Source organism: Odontesthes bonariensis, chromosome 6 (assembly GCF_027942865.1).
Source record: "Odontesthes bonariensis isolate fOdoBon6 chromosome 6, fOdoBon6.hap1, whole genome shotgun sequence".
Lineage (NCBI taxonomy): Eukaryota > Metazoa > Chordata > Actinopteri > Atheriniformes > Atherinopsidae > Odontesthes > Odontesthes bonariensis.
Window position 1 is genome coordinate 33,478,263 of NC_134511.1, and position 15,463 is coordinate 33,493,725.

Here is a 15,463-nt window from a genome sequence, read left to right on the forward strand (position 1 = left end):
CCTTTTTGCATGATAGAAATCATTAAACCAATACACTAATCATTGATACTGTGGTTGAGATAACTTCAATATTGCATTGATTCTGCTGTACATGACTGACTTATCAGGACTAACCTCAAGTGGAGAAAAGAAAATTCTGCATCAATAAGTTAATACCTGGATTTCCAAAAAATATTCGACTTCACCAGCAAAGAGGAATTGCATCAGACACTCAGTTCCTTGATTGTGAATAAATCTTTATTCAATACAACAGACTAGTTATGCTTACTAGCCTACAAACCTCAAAGGTGAATTAAAGAGCCCTCAAACAAAAATATCCAATCCATTTTTCCTCAGGTTTCACAAGCAAGCATTTGTTAAATCTCAGCAAGTCTCCAACGTCACACATTTTCAACACTGAAATAAAAACTGGGGTGGGGTGGGGTGGGTAAGGTTTAAGCGAGTAAACATTCCAAATCAGAAAATGAAACGGGAGAAACTAAATGAAAAAAAGTGCACCTTTATATCTTAACCAAGCAGAATATACGAGTTCTGTTGAACCTTCAGAACTAATCTCTTTTATACAATACTGTATTTTCTCTTCCATGGTATTAGCACATGTATTCATGTGGGTGTTGGAAAATACTTCGGCTTTGATTTCTGCAGGAGCAAACAAGTTTTTTTTTTTCTTGTGATCAACACTGAACAATGTACTCATTTTGACTCCGTTGTAAGGTGATGTTCCCGACTCATACTGTGCAGGTGCTGAAAATCCTGGAAAGATTTGCAGGTGCAAACATACCTGCAGCTGGCTGACTGCTACTCTAGTATGAAGCACGCTCAAGTTATCTTATCCATAAGACTTATGGGTCCTAGATGCAAAGTTCAAAGTCAATTTGAGGAAATCATATCATGTATCTGGAAGTCATAAAAAGCCTGGAGCACATCTAATATTCGAGCCAACAACTTGTTACGTTGTGTAACTTAGCATCTGAACAAAAAGTTACTCATAAGGCTTTCAGTGTGACAGGAAGATGATACACAGCTTTGACCTAGTTGTAAAAAAAAAAAAAAAAAAAAAAGTAAATTAAACTGAGGAGAAGACTCCCAAAGAATGGATCAAGCCGACAGAACCATGTCTAAAGCAGTGTGAACTTTGGCTACATACTAAAACCTTTTTCCATAGCTTATAGTTCCAAGAAAGAGCTGCATGGGAGTGAATGAGCAGTGGAAAGATCTCAAGAAACCATATTGTTACACGAACTTCAGTGCTGTCTACTTTGTGTGAACCATGGACGTACTGAACAAAAGTTTCTGCTTTTTCTTTTTCTTCTTTCCTCCTTTTTCATCTGAAAGACAAACAAGCCAAAGATGAGTGCGAGCGCAAAACTTTACCCAGCTAGACATAAACGACTGAAAGGTCACAGACCTGGTTCAACCACAGGTTGTGGTGGGGAAGCTGGACCGTTGTCCAGCTGCAGAAGTGCCTTCTCAAAAGCCTGACTGAAGGAGTTCTGAAAGCTGGGCACAGGGACACGATCCGACCCGTCGCTCTCGCCATCGCTGTCTGCTGCTGGGGGTGCAAGCAGCGTATCTACACAGGATGATACACAATACTGAGTCGAGGAAGCTTTTGGGGTGTTAACACTTCCTCACAGCTGTAAAAACTGGTTTTACAAGAAATCCACAACTTTACTTCAGCTCATTTAAAATAGTTTTGTTTCAGCTGTTAAAAGTTTTATTTTCATGATTAATTGTAGCAAGCTTTTCTTTTGATATGAACTTTGGTATTTAAGAATGTAATATGACAACGTGTTTAGGTTAAAAGAAAAAGGTCTAAAACATGAAGAAACAAATAAGATCTATCAATCTTAGTGAAAGACAAAGTTCTAAAAATGATACAAAGGTATGATTTGGCTTTTGATTTAAGAAAGGTCAACCTCTTTAGGTAATTTGTTATTCAGCTGACAATAAGGTGAACAGACACTGATGCTGTAATTTTAGCAAGCTAGTTATTCTCCATTTAAAGAGTCCAGTTAACTCAATTTTACCAGGAGTCAATGCTGACATTTTAGCTTGTGGTACACATTGGTGAAACGCTAGCATTGTTTACGTTCCATAAATGCAACCTTTCTGTGTTCATATCAACTTCTCCTTTTCATATTAATGTCATGAACCATTAAACCACCACATTCTCCCGCTACCTCTCTTTGGAACGATCCTGGGCCCAGCATCAGCTCTGGCTTTCCCATCTCTCAGCATCTATACAGGACACAGTCAGGTTTACACCGGGTCAAGACATGTGAAGCGGATTACTCTTATGACGAGGGTAATCTCAGTTAAGGATTTTAATCATACACACCTGTGCAAAGGACATGCAGTGGGAATCATCCTCCACACTACCCACAGTGGGTGAGGACGCACAGAGACTTGGGCATCTCATACCATCTTAAAGGGGGAGGGAAAGTGGTAGTAATGATCATTTCATGTTCAGATGCATAGGCGTAAGCCATACAGACACATAGCAGGAGTAACAATGACAAAAGGAACCATAAACGTTGAATGGAAGAGCTGATCTTACCAGAGGATGGACTGCTGCTGAGGGGTGACGGAGGGGCCAAAGTGAAATCAGGTTGGATTGGTGGACTACTGTCGTAAGGCGGAGAGTTGAACGCTGGGAAATGATGAAGGTTCTCCAGCCCAATATGCACCTCAGGATCTGAGAGGACATACCAGTCCACATAGATGACATGGGGATCATGGACCCAAACTCGGGGGCATTGTTTTCAAGCGATCTAATGTACTTACATCTACCCTGCTTTTTGCTCTCCTCAATTTCAATTCGTTTCTCCCGGCGTTTCTCATCCCTCGCTTTCTTCTGCCTCAGGCGCTTTCTTTTCTCCAAGTCGTCTAAATGTGGGAAAAAAAAAAAAAAAAAAAAGACTTTTCACAACTGGCCAAATTTATTTTTTTTAAATGGAAAAAACAGAATTGAAAGTTTTCAAACCTGCAAATGTGTCCAGAGTTTCTTTGGAAAGGACTGGCGGCTGTAGGGCTAACTCACAGATGCTGAACTCGCACGTGAGCGGCAGATGAGCCAGATAGCGATGGCGACGGCGGATGTCCTGCAATGAGGCCAAAGAAGAGCAAACAATCAAAACAATGACCATTTTCAAAGAGTGACAGACTAAATACCAGGATTGCAGACATGAACTCTATACTTTAAGACGTCTCGTTTGCTAACCTCAGTGACCGTTTGTCCCACTATCTCCACCACTGTGGCGGTGATCGAGTCGGGACAGGCCTCCAAGCTGCCGTATTCACGCAACAAACAGCGCACATTTACAGGATGCAGAAACATCTGCTGGCAGTCATCAGCTGGCGGGAGAAACATGGGGGAAGAAAACATTTGACTTCACAGAAATGTACAGTTTAAAAGCTCTGCCAAATTTTCATTGTCCGGAATCTTGGGCCATTTTGGATCGTTTCTCTGGAATAGCTTTCATCTGATCTAATTTTCCGCCATCAAAATGGAGCACGGTTACGAATGATCACTTTCACATCTATAACAAAATGGGTTTGTGAGATTTTTTTTTGCCAGGGCAGGAAGTAATAGCCTGGGTGCCAGCCGAACTTAGCCCCGCCCTTAAAAGATTTGGTCAGGAAGTTCGGTCTGGCTCTGCTCAGTTGGGAAATCATTATGCCCGACCAAGAATTGGTCGGACCAATCAGATTGCCAAGGCGGGCTTTATACGATGATGGACAGATGATCAACAGGGACATTATCGACTACGTCACTAAAGAGCTGAACATGGCTGCCGCTGGAGAGCTAGGGTGTAGATTCTGCCATCGAGTCTGTTCTACAGGATCTCGACATTGCATTCATTTTGAAAGACGAACAGAGGAACGTGATACAGGCTTTTATCGATAGAAAAGATGTTTTTGCCGTCCTTCCTACAACAAGTGTGTGTTGCTTAATCTACGTCACATACTACGTTGCTCTGATTGGTTGTAGGTCTGTCCAATTGAGCGAAGAGGCATTTTTTCTCCTGGTTCGGTTGAAACACGCCCCATACCCAAATCTCTATTGAGCGGTATCAGACTCACATTCTGACTAGAATCGTGAGTATGACGTAGTCAGGCTAAGGAAGTAAAGCAGAGGATTACCAACCTTGGTAGAAATAGTAGTACGGTCCGTGCACCACACTGGCTGAGGGACGGCCTGACTCTGCCTGGTTGGCTGGGCTCTCCTCATCAAGCTGGGGCTCTGGGACTACATCCATCATAGCCTCAGGGGGCTCCTCCAGCACACTCTCCAAAATGGCTTCAGGAAAGCCTGGCAGCTCTGAAACTGCATCTTCCGTTTGCTCCACTACCTCATCATCAAATGCTGAGGAGTACTGCAGCACAGGCTTGGAAGGAGAGAAGACACGGCATCTCTTATTATCAGTAAGCATCCCATATAAGACTAATCATTTTAACTCCAGAAATACAGTGTTATTAAAAATAGTGCATTTTATGATTCACCTTGGCACTGCTGATGTTAGTTACCACTTCCTCCACGGGAGAAGAAGGTTCTTTTAGAGTCAGAGAAGACAAGTCAGGGCTGTCCATATTTGTCTTCTGCTGCTGCTGCAGCATTTCCTCATGCTCCTATAACACAGGAACATACAAACAATTATATGCGTTAAAGTTTTAACTTAAGCAATACAACAGGACTTTGCTTTTTTGCCACAACTCCAACATTCACATGCCTTTTTAAAAACATCATTACATACTGCCTATTATTTCACTCATTACTCCAGGCACATCAACAGAAATCTTTGTTGCCACAGACCAGCGTGTAGTGCTACCTGCAACAGACAAAGTGAGCTCTGGATGAAGCAGCCCTGACTGTCCTCTTCCTGGCTCAGCTGAGCCTGCAGGACTGCCTTCTCCTCTGCGATCAGGCCCAGGAACTGCGCCGGCGAGGTCAGCAGCAGCTTGGAGTACGGGCTCAAACAGGCATCTACAAAACAAATGCAACCATCAGTCTTTAAATGAATATAATGCGAAGAAGCGCGGGTCACCGAGTTCAACTGCAGCAAGCCATTAGGAAGCATGTCTCTTACCTCCGAAGCGAACAGGCTCCTCCACCTTCACCCACTGAGAGCTTGGCATGGCCACCAGAGCTCCCTTTTCTCTCTGCATCAGGCGCATAGTGATTACATCACCAGCCACATACTGCTTGGTCTCCATGGCAACCACGCTGCGACAACAAAATTCAGAAAACAGTCAAAAAAAAAAAAATCAAAACACTGTGACCAAACAAAAACATACTCCCTCCGATTGATTTTCACTGTTTTTTTCTGTGTTCTTATTAAAGCCTTCATAAAGAAATAAATACTCCTCGTTGCCAAAAAGCTTTGTCTCCTGCTCATTTACCTCTTCAGGTCGTCGGTGTTCACGGCCTCGTAGCAGATGGGGCACTTGGACCAGCTCTTATCACTAAGAGACAGGTAGTGCAGCATGCAGGGCCAGCAGAAGATGTGTCCACACCGGGTAATGCGGGCTGCCACAGGAGGGTAGAGGCAGATGGGGCAAGATGGCACCTCATGGCTATAGATGCGCTGAGGGTGCATGTAAATGGTATGTTATTATGCTTTTTTTACATCATAATACGCAAAGTTCGATTCTAATTTTTACTGGCAGATATTCACCACTTGCTGCACACAGTCCCAGTTGACCAGAGTGTCTGGATCAGTAAAATGGGCCTTGTAGTCCTGGTCATCAGTCACCACAAACTGGCAACTGTGTGGAAGCAGACATAAACTCAATGACTTCTACATCTTTAGAATCTATAGATCATTTTATTGCCTGAATCAGGGTCTACTCACTTGGCCTGCAGAAAAAGCTCCTTGTTGAAGGGCTTATTCTTGTGGCCCCATTTATTTCTGCGGCCCCAACAGGAGTGGCCGCCATCTCCGACGCTACCATTACCTCCACGGGGTTCAAAGGTGAAGTTAAGCAGGTGGTTCAGGCTTATTTTCTTGGGTCCAGCAAATTGAGCCGGGCTAAACTCGGCCCGGCGCGTCTCTGCTACCTGGAGGGACAGAGGTGGATCACCATTTATCACATTTATTTTGACAAGAAGTAGTAGGTGAAGCACTCACGGTGAGGTTTCTTCTTTAAAAAAAAAAAAGAACATATTTTCTATTTAACTGAGCAAAGGTGAGTTCAGCCATTTAAGCACACCAACCTCCTCACGTCGTCCTCCACCTGCAACTCCATACTGTCGTCCTCCACCTCTCTGAGGGGGTCTCTTGTCAAAATTCTTGCTTTTCTGTGTATTGGTGCGGCGAGGGCCGGTAAAACTGTCAGCTTTGGGAACGGAGGGCTCGCGCTTGCGGTTGTAGCGCTTCGAGCCTCCATTGTTTTTACCTTCTGGAATACCAACAAGAAAATGAATGTGTCATTTCTCATAAAATAACCCTGTAGATGCCTAACCTGAAAGGAGAAAAGCCAACTATCCTGTTTTCTTGCAGACATGTGATCTGAATAAATCTCATGTTTTTTAGTACTTGAGGATAAAAACTAAGCCTGCTGTACATTTCCATCCCATCTGATTCACACTTTGTTAATTTCATAAACTGTTTTCACTACTAACAGAAGAGGCAGAGGCTAATTATCCCTAATTCAGGAGAAAGTTAATAACTTTCCAAGGGTGGCTAAAATTAGCCAAACTTTCAGTATCTGCGTGGGAGAATTGTGTTGCATTTAAACAGGATTACTGGCAATATAAAGATAATGCTGAATGCATATATAAGCAGCAGTTGTGACGGCTTGTGGGTCAAATGTTTTGAGAGCGACGTCAGCCATACCAGATAAACAACCTGTGCAGTACTGCTAGGCCCCAACAGGCCACAGGGCGGTGAGTGTTCAGCTGCGAGTGCACACATTTTATTTGGTAACCTCCAGGAGCTTTAATGATATTTCAGTAATGGGATTTCACCTGTTTTGGGTTTAGATTCGCCCGGCGGTGGGCCTGTGGAGCTGGAACGGGGCGGAACCTTGGTGCTGGTGCTGCTGTTTGGGTTTTTCTCCATGTTTGTCTCCGTGCAGTGAGCGGTGTTGAGGCCAAACTCCGGGCAGAGAGCCGCCGAGCTCTCTAGCATCAAACAGAAAAACGAAGGAGGAAAGTGGGCTGCAATGAGTGCGGGTCAGGCGACGAAGGCCCTCATTCATTTCTATCAAACGCGGAGACCCCATCACGGTGACATCTTGACAGTAAAACAAACCCGAGAAAAAACAAGAGACACGGTTATGGCGTCTCAAGTTATGAAGGCTATAGGAGGATAGGACGAAAGCTCGCCACGCGGGGCCAAGACCCCTAAATGTAAGGTTTTTACCCGTTAAGGAAAACAATGTGCCCTTAACAAGACGTTAAATGTTTCCCAAAATCTGGAAAACGTTCCAATTTAAGGATTTTAATCCCAAAAAATACGTCCGTAATACCGAGCGTGCTCTAATGGCGACGGGTCGCCAGATAGGAACCTGAGAGACCCGGATGGTTCTTGTACCGCCTGCCAATCTGATTACTGTACGAAGAGGCAGCAAAGCAACATGGGAAATGTAGTAATTAAATCTCCGTCCTTTATTTCAGGGAGAAACCCACAAATGTCTGTTTCTTCAAAGACATGGTATGACACAGTCATTAACCAATGCTTGTATTTCCAAACACTCTTATATCTAATCTAAATCAGCTCAATATAATCATTAATTCTTAATAAAACAGAGTGTACAGCTTATTATCATTAAGCATACAGATGGTGCCTGCGAGTGTGTGTGTGGAAATAACATCCCGACCAAATCCGTCTGTTAAAAGAAATAATGCTTTACTGTGAAAGTAAAATACAGCTTAACACAAATCATATAAATACAAAATAAATTCATTGCAACACACAACATCGGGTCATGTAAACAAGGTCATAATCTTGTAATGAAACTGCATTTCTGGTGACAAGAGAAAGTGATTTACTTTCAACATCAGCGGCTGTGAGGATCAAACATAGTGCAATAGGATCATTCTGAGAGATGTGGATACTGACCATTAGCCATGTCTGCCATCCCAAATTATGCATAGACTAGGTATTAAAGATGGATGTAGCTTTTTATATCTATCTTCCAAGAGATCTATAAATGAGCAATGCTTAGGATTGTGATTTTTTTTTTTTTTCCCAATAATTGAACAACTCTGGATTTAAAAGGTTAGGCCAATGCAGAGGTGCCTTAAACCTGTCCTTTTTCTATTGACCAACAAGGGGGCAACTCTTCGGGTGCTAAAAAAAAGTCAGAAAAGACAATGAAAAGATGCCCTACTTCTCACTTGATCTGCTATCTAAGTAAACGTTTTCCTGATGGAGTTTATGTTGTGGATTGCCAATACAAAACTTAATAAAAAAAACACAATGTTCATTTTGTAATTCTGACTGACAATATGTCCAGATAAGCATTAACATTTAGGGAACAGCTACCTGGTGGCAGAGAAGCCACAACTCCAGTGGAAGTCTGTAGTCTGTATTTCCTCCGTCAGAACAAACCCACGACCGTGTTATCAGGTTGAGAATATAAATAAATAAAACAATCACAGCCAACCAAGTCCACAAGCCAAGCGTGACAACATCATGCCTATATCCATCTTCTATATCCACTCTATGCTTTGGTGCAGAGCTCTGTTGAGTCCCATCGGTCCCGTAACCAAGATAATCTCAGCCATGCATCCGAGCAGAACTTGAGCTGCCAACGTATTGTGAGGTCACTCTTCTTCTTCATCTTCACTTTCTGATTCATCTACAAATGCTTCCTTGTATCGACCCGTTAGACAGCAGTTCAGAATACCCCGGCGAATTTGCTGTCTTTCTTCTGTAAATGAAAATATGAGATTGGGGGGGGTCAAATTGCATTTCTCTTGAAAAAAATTATGTGGGATTTCTACCAAACTAAAGACTCCAATAGACAATTTGAGCAAATCTTAAGTTTTAGCCCTAACACTGAATTGAAAAGTTAAGTTAATGTTGGGTAAATTAAAGTCAAAGAATTTAAATCATTTCAGAGTATTTAGGGAAATCACTCACCCTCATTTTTGCATTTAGGCAGCATTCGATGAAGCTGCTGGGTGTTGTACCGGATCAAAAACTTCTGACATGTTCTAATTGTTCCTGTGGGGAAGGCAAAAACCCTCATTAGACAGCCATTCAATTAATTCAAAAGACTATGAAAAATGTGCTTGTGGTTGGTTATGAGCTGTGTATTTATCTTTTTCTTACCTCCAACATGCAAACAATTCAGAAAACATGGAATTTTTTTCCCACGACTTTCAATGTTGGTAATGAAAGGCAAAGCAGACCAGAGGAGTTTGTAACACCTTTTGGGGAAACGTAGAAACACTATTCCAGTGTGAGCATTCAGATATTTCACTAAAAAGAAACAAGCAACAGAGACTGTAAACAGGTCAGGCATCACTTCAGCATCAGACAGATGCAACAAACAGCTTCATGATTTCACTGTCAAAATCATGCAGCTTATGCAGCAAACCCAGTTTTCATTTCGCTACTTGATGTGAAAGCTGATGTTAGTAGACTACTGACTTTTGAGAAAAATATTTTACATTTAAAAAGTAAGACCACAATCAATTTAAAAACTGTGATGGATTTTTACAGGTAAAAAAAAAAAAATGTTCTGTGTATCAATGTACTTTACAACAGAAGAGCATAATAAACATTTCTTTGACCACGGCTCACCAGAGAATCTGATGCTGCACAGAGCTGCCCCATAGTCACCATGTGTACGGGCCACCGCTGCCTTCACTGCCGCCGCCACGGCTCGGTCATCCAGCGGCAGCAGATCACTCCTGTCTGACACATTGACCTCGCAGAGTAAATACCTACCGGGCAGAGAAGGCGGCTTATTTTTTAATCAGAAAATAACAGTGAAAACACAAAGTGTACGAACATGGTCCACAGAGCAAATTTTTACCTCGATTTCACCCGCACCATTGCTGCTGCTGCTGCTGCTGCTGCTCTTCACTTCTTCTGTGGTAACTTCCGTCAACAAAACCATCGCCCGGAAGGTTTCGCTAGCGCCGCTCGCTGGAGCTTAATAATGGCGACGCTGGATGTACTTGAGACCATAAACGGGGCTGCACGAATTAGTTGTTTATCCAAAAACAAAGCCAAACTCTTACCCAAACAAGAAAACAAAATTCTAAAAGTTAAAATCGCCCCTCAAACGAAAGATATAACACATGAGAGGTCGTGGATAATCCAACTGATCAGATGTAACGCATACTCTACTTGAGTTCACGCGACATACGCAGTTAAAATGGTAACGGGAAGACCTGAACAATAAACTATTCATTCCCCCTTGGTAACTATGACAACCCACATCGCTCTCAGCCAATCAAAAGCTTGCCTTTCCATCTCACAAACACGTTTTACGCCATCTTGAAATTATACTCGCAGTTTGTTTAGTCCTTTTCAAATAAAGCAAAACTGTCTTCTTTTTTTTTTAAATCGCCACAGTGTGCGATATGAACGGTTCTCGAAACAAACCGTCACAGGCAGTCAGTAAGGGACAGACGGACACAGACACCGGCTTGGAGACGAACCACAGAGAGAAAAAGACCGGGGGAGGAATGCTAAAGAAGCTGAAGTCGAGGCGCAGCCAAACGGATAAGTGGCCTGTGGTCACAGAGGATGAACTCCGGGCTCTGGGCAGAGATATTTCTCCGGACCATGTTCTGGGTTTGAGGGCTGTCACGGAAGGTACTGCATTTGCTCGCTAACATGATTTTAACGTAAATCTGTAAAATCACACATCTCAATGGTCACCAAGTATCCTATGCTAATTGAGGCTAATGTTAAGTGAGCGGCTTTCCCCAGACGTCTTCAAAGTCCAGAAATTGTAATTAGTACACAGAGTCTGTTAGATTAATCAAGCTAGTAACGCTTGTATATATTTTGTGACGCTATGTGTTTTTTTATAGAATATGTTCAAAGGCGGAAGTAGGAATTTGGGGCACCCAGTGGGATTTTGTGCCAAAGCTGCATTCATCTCTTTGCAACAGAAGGACCAAAACAGTCGAAAAGTCCATTTTGAACCGTTGGACTAAAACTTTATTTTGTTCTCCACCCAGTTTTATTTAGTAACGGGTCTGCTTGTAAGTTGTTGATAGTCAGTATGATTGTTTGGTTTTGTCAACACAACATGAGCAACCCTCCAGAGTCGGTTTTTTTTTTCGTCTAAAAGACCTTTAAAAAAATAATATTAAAATAAAATTTTAAGAACTAGTTACAAATACATTGTTTTCAACAATATTGACATCCACAAATGTGCACTCAATGATAACTTTGGAGGATATGACGACAAAACAAAAATGACCTAAAAATATCCAGCTAAAACATAAAAAGACAGTGGTCCATAATGATGCCAAAACCCTGCTTTCGCTCATTTATTACCTGACCCTATGAGCTAAGTGACCATTGAATAGTAGAAAGACATACCACAGACTTTAACTTCCTTCTAGGCTATTGTTAGAGAATGGGGCATGTTCTTTTCTTTGGGAGTTGTCAAAGCTGTAACTCTTCAGTACAAGCATATGTGTTGTAACGCAGTAATCACAAGTTATTTTAGTTCAGTGTTTCCCACCCCTGGTCCTCAAGGTACTCGGCAATGTTTTCCATGTGTCCCACCTGATTGAAATTAATGGGTCTTCATCAGCCTCCTGCAGAGCTTAAAGAGCTGAAGAGCTGGTCCAAACACTGTTTTAGTTTGTGTAGGCTAAATATCTTTAGCTGCTCCCATTGTGATATCTGCTATATGTTTTAAAATATCAATATTTTCTCTCTTTTTTTTTCTTTCTTCAGGCCTGCTTTTATGTACTGAAAAGGTAGTCTGTCCATCCATATGTTCCACTTATCCGAGGTTGATATACAGTAGTTGCACAATTGGTTTCGGTTAGATTCAATGTCTTGCATTGTAAAATATGAGCGTATATGAAAAGTTGTTGGAAGAACACTGAATGTCACAAGCAAGACCAAATTTAACTGCCCTGCTTAAACACAGCAAATCCCTTGGTCATTCTCATTTTAACTTAACTGAAACGCTGTAAGGTGCAGGAGCCAGACAACAGATACTGAAATCCTAGTTGCTTGTCCAGTGCTGCCTCAGTTCCAGATATATATTCCTAACTTGCGGTCTTATTCCACGTTGTAGACTATCTTTGCAGACCTGAGGACAATATCTACAACATTGACTTCACACGTTTCAAAATCAGAGATCTTGAGACTGGCACAGTGCTTTTTGAGATCGCCAAGCCCCCTAACAGCGGTGAGTCATGCTTTAACATTTGCCACAAAACAAAGCTTAGTATTGATAGTACCATTCTTAGTACCATCATAAAGACGCAAGAATGTTGTTCAGTTAAAACCTAAAGGCATTGCACAGTCTATAAAGCGCAGTGTCACTGAGCATGGGTAGTATGTGTGTAGCTCCTACACCATTGCCATATTCATTCTTGCCCCCCAGGTCCTGTGGAGAGTGAAGACGAGACGGGAGATGTGGACACCAGTGCGGGACGTTTTGTCAGATACCAGTTTACACCAGCCTTCCTGAAGCTGCGCACCGTCGGAGCAACGTAAGTTAACGGACTCTCTGCCTGCATAGTCGTCATCCTCGCCCCTCTTAGTTTCAACATGTTGTGTCTCTTCCTGATCTGCAGTGTTGAGTTCACAGTGGGTGACCGGCCCATAAAGAGCTTTCGTATGATCGAGAGGCATTACTTCCAGGGACGCCTTCTCAAGAATTTCGACTTTGACTTTGGCTTTTGCATACCAAACAGTCGCAACACATGCGAACACATTTATGAGTTTCCACAGCTTCCAGACGACCTCAGTGAGTTCAAGTTAGCTTCATCAACACTATTGGATCAGTTGTTCTTCACAATAATCCATACATTCATACTCAATGTTTATCTTTCTCCTCTTACAGTTCGCCAAATGGTGGATCACCCTTACGAGACCAGATCAGACAGTTTCTATTTTGTGGACAACAAACTCATCATGCACAACAAGGCAGACTATGCCTACAATGGTGGGCTGTAATATCTGATGGGAAAATGGGTGCAGTAGTTCCCTGTGGATAGATTTCCTGGATTACACCCCTCCAAAAACCTTCCTTTGGGGAGGTGGGGGAGGGACAGAAGTATTTTCTCCTTTGTGGACATTTTTAAAAATGTGGCGTCATACTTTAAAAAAAACGAAAAGAAAAAAAAACAGGCCACCTCTGCCTTCATATGAAATCATGGATCCATTCAATAGTACCTCACGTAGCTCAGTTTTTGGAACTCAGAGTGATGTTTTGTTCAACATTTCTGTTAAATTCGACTGAAACTTTTTTCCTTATAGATATATATTGTTTTGTTATCCATGTATGAAGTTCCTGCTTGAACACTTTTGCCTTAGGTTTCTTGCCGTCTCTGCTGGAAGGGGACACTTTTAGTCACAGAACTCTCAAGACAACTCTTTTAGACTGGAGAAGTTAGAATTTAAATGACATACAAACAGAAGTTGTCTGTTTATGTTTGTTTGTTCTACCTTTTGCAAGTGACAATTGGGTTTTCTGTATGGAAAACTAGATATTTTCCACTGTTGATAATAACAGATAACTATGTAGCATGATTTTAGTTTGTTTTGAGTTAGATTCTTCCTTAAGTAACAGGTGGGAGTCATTGGGACCATTTATGTCAGATAAGGTGTCTATTTTTCATTATATATTTGTAAGTTGATAAATCCCTTCTTTGGTAGAATATATTTTAATTAAGGAACAGTCTGCACTCTTTTCATGATTTCAGATGCCATATTCTTCCTGCTGAAACTGTTAAACAACAACCTTATTTGCTTTTACATCTGCTCATTCGAGCTAAATCTGGGGTACATGAAAATCTGATTTACAAGTCTTTTGTCTACTTCCATTTGCTCCGCTTTTGTCATCCACTCCAACGTGGCTACATTGTTATTTAACCATCTGATGTCTGTCTTCCTGGTTTATTTGGCACAACAGTACTGTGAACCTTTAGTTTAGAAGCTGAGTTTTCCATAATTGTGGTATATCTATTAAGCTGCTGATCTCTTGGTCAGTTTTCTTGCTGCTGTGCATTCAGGTTCTCAGTTTACAGATGAGAAGTTTCGCAGTAGCATACAACTTGACTTGTACAGATGGATCTAACTTGGTAGTTGATCGATTTTTAATGAAGCACGAGGGAAGGTGGACTTTGCAGATTTCAATTCACAGAGGCTCTGCTTACTTCAATGAACTGTTGCATATTTTTGCCCATTTTACTACTAATGATCTCCCCCTGTGCAATCTAATGCAACTTTGCACATAGCTGTGGAATAAGTCCTGTCTAAATTATGCTTATACTTTATAGAAGTAGTGTCGATTTGATTAGGTGGTCATTTACTGTGATACTTTTCAACTATATTCCATCTACTGGAAAGTTAGAATACCTATAATTCATTGAAAACACCAGCAACATAAAGTACACATCAATAAAGCAGGAAAAACTGTTAAAACATTGTAAACAGGCAGCCTTGCCCTTTGGAAATTTGTATTTAAATCATGCTTATATTAGTGTGGAGTTATTTTATCAATACACAAATGACTGTGGCTTCCTCTTACTCTACATTGTAACATTTCTTTCATGTGCCTTGAAACCTGGTATTTATTTTCTTTTCTTTTCAATGTGAGAAAATTTTGTTTATTTTTACCAGTGCTCACACAACAGCAAACAGAAGGTACAAGTACACCAACATGCAGTAAGAGATGTTTTCCAACCCGTTTTAAGATGTAGCTGTACCTTATCTTGCGATCCAATGTGTCAGTGGTAGTTTATCAGAATGCCTTGAGAAGTGGATACACTTAAAATCTGCACTAAAAGACTGTGACTGACTCAAAACTGTTTATTCTGTAACCTGTTGCATGTAATCCACGTTTTATATTGGGCGGTTTTCACAAAAGACGCATTTACGTGGAACTGTAATTGCTGTTTTAAAAAATGGCCGACAGCAAAACAAATCCACGTTGAAACCTAGTGCTCTTAGATTTTGCATTATACAGCTGATATGGCAGAAACTTGTGCACCAAACAAAAAATAACAAGTTTTTGCCTTTGACATTGTTAAACCTATCAATGTTCAATGTTGAAAGGTTGCTGCCCAAACTGAATAATGTGCAATTCAGATTTATTTTTGACCTGATTTTGCAAGGCATCTTCTTTAGGCCTATGCTAATATTGAATTTCTTGTTTGTACTTCTGTCATCCACTGCTTGTTGGAGTTTGCTAAATGAATCGTTTGGTCATAGATGTTCCCATCTGGTTTTGTTTTTCAACATTGTATAAAAGTCTGGATTAATAAAAGAACATGTGTGAGAAACGAGTCCCTTTTTCT

General features: G+C 41.4%; 3 protein-coding genes across 3 annotated transcripts; 1 reads left to right on the forward strand and 2 right to left on the reverse strand.

Annotated features, from left to right (window-relative positions):
- Positions 1-219: 219 nt before the first annotated feature.
- Positions 220-7,527, reverse strand: rnf10 (ring finger protein 10). The gene is made up of 17 exons (XM_075468409.1): positions 6,971-7,527; positions 6,218-6,402; positions 5,856-6,061; positions 5,679-5,769; positions 5,404-5,588; positions 5,091-5,227; positions 4,833-4,987; positions 4,507-4,632; positions 4,151-4,391; positions 3,224-3,357; positions 2,987-3,104; positions 2,788-2,889; positions 2,561-2,698; positions 2,342-2,427; positions 2,184-2,241; positions 1,409-1,573; positions 220-1,328 (listed from the first exon to the last, which is right to left on the reverse strand). The coding sequence occupies exons 1-17, from the start codon at positions 7,131-7,133 to the stop codon at positions 1,255-1,257; spliced, it is 2,364 nt and encodes a 787-aa protein (XP_075324524.1). The 5' UTR covers positions 7,134-7,527; the 3' UTR covers positions 220-1,254.
- A 778-nt stretch (positions 7,528-8,305) lies between these two features.
- On the reverse strand, positions 8,306-10,733 carry pop5 (POP5 homolog, ribonuclease P/MRP subunit). Its single transcript, XM_075468414.1, has 5 exons — positions 9,994-10,733; positions 9,759-9,901; positions 9,285-9,434; positions 9,093-9,176; positions 8,306-8,880 (listed from the first exon to the last, which is right to left on the reverse strand). Exons 1-5 carry the CDS (start codon positions 10,011-10,013, stop codon positions 8,774-8,776), a joined length of 504 nt encoding a protein of 167 aa, XP_075324529.1. The 5' UTR covers positions 10,014-10,733; the 3' UTR covers positions 8,306-8,773.
- unc119b (unc-119 lipid binding chaperone B) lies at positions 10,441-15,448 on the forward strand. The gene is made up of 5 exons (XM_075468413.1): positions 10,441-10,781; positions 12,232-12,345; positions 12,544-12,652; positions 12,737-12,909; positions 13,006-15,448. Exons 1-5 carry the CDS (start codon positions 10,547-10,549, stop codon positions 13,116-13,118), a joined length of 744 nt encoding a protein of 247 aa, XP_075324528.1. The 5' UTR covers positions 10,441-10,546; the 3' UTR covers positions 13,119-15,448.
- Positions 15,449-15,463: the final 15 nt, after the last annotated feature.

What these genes read in the sequence shown, in the direction of transcription:
- rnf10 (XM_075468409.1), bottom strand. Translation starts at nt 7,133, where the DNA reads ATGCTAGAGAGCTCGGCGGCTCTCTGCCCGGAGTTTGGCCTCAACACC. An exon ending in CAGCAGCAGTCCATCCTCTG is followed by an intron (nt 2,428 to 2,560) that starts GTAAGATCAGCT and finishes TCCCCCTTTAAG; the next exon opens with ATGGTATGAGATGCCCAAGT. An exon ending in ACAACCTGTGGTTGAACCAG is followed by an intron (nt 1,329 to 1,408) that starts GTCTGTGACCTT and finishes TTTGTCTTTCAG; the next exon opens with ATGAAAAAGGAGGAAAGAAG.
- pop5 (XM_075468414.1), bottom strand. Translation starts at nt 10,013, where the DNA reads ATGGTGCGGGTGAAATCGAG. An exon ending in GTGCAGCATCAGATTCTCTG is followed by an intron (nt 9,435 to 9,758) that starts GTGAGCCGTGGT and finishes GTTTCTTTTTAG; the next exon opens with TGAAATATCTGAATGCTCAC. An exon ending in GCCTAAATGCAAAAATGAGG is followed by an intron (nt 8,881 to 9,092) that starts GTGAGTGATTTC and finishes TTTCATTTACAG; the next exon opens with AAGAAAGACAGCAAATTCGC.
- unc119b (XM_075468413.1), top strand. Translation starts at nt 10,547, where the DNA reads ATGAACGGTTCTCGAAACAAACCGTCACAGGCAGTCAGTAAGGGACAG. An exon ending in TTTGAGGGCTGTCACGGAAG is followed by an intron (nt 10,782 to 12,231) that starts GTACTGCATTTG and finishes TCCACGTTGTAG; the next exon opens with ACTATCTTTGCAGACCTGAG. An exon ending in CTGCGCACCGTCGGAGCAAC is followed by an intron (nt 12,653 to 12,736) that starts GTAAGTTAACGG and finishes CCTGATCTGCAG; the next exon opens with TGTTGAGTTCACAGTGGGTG.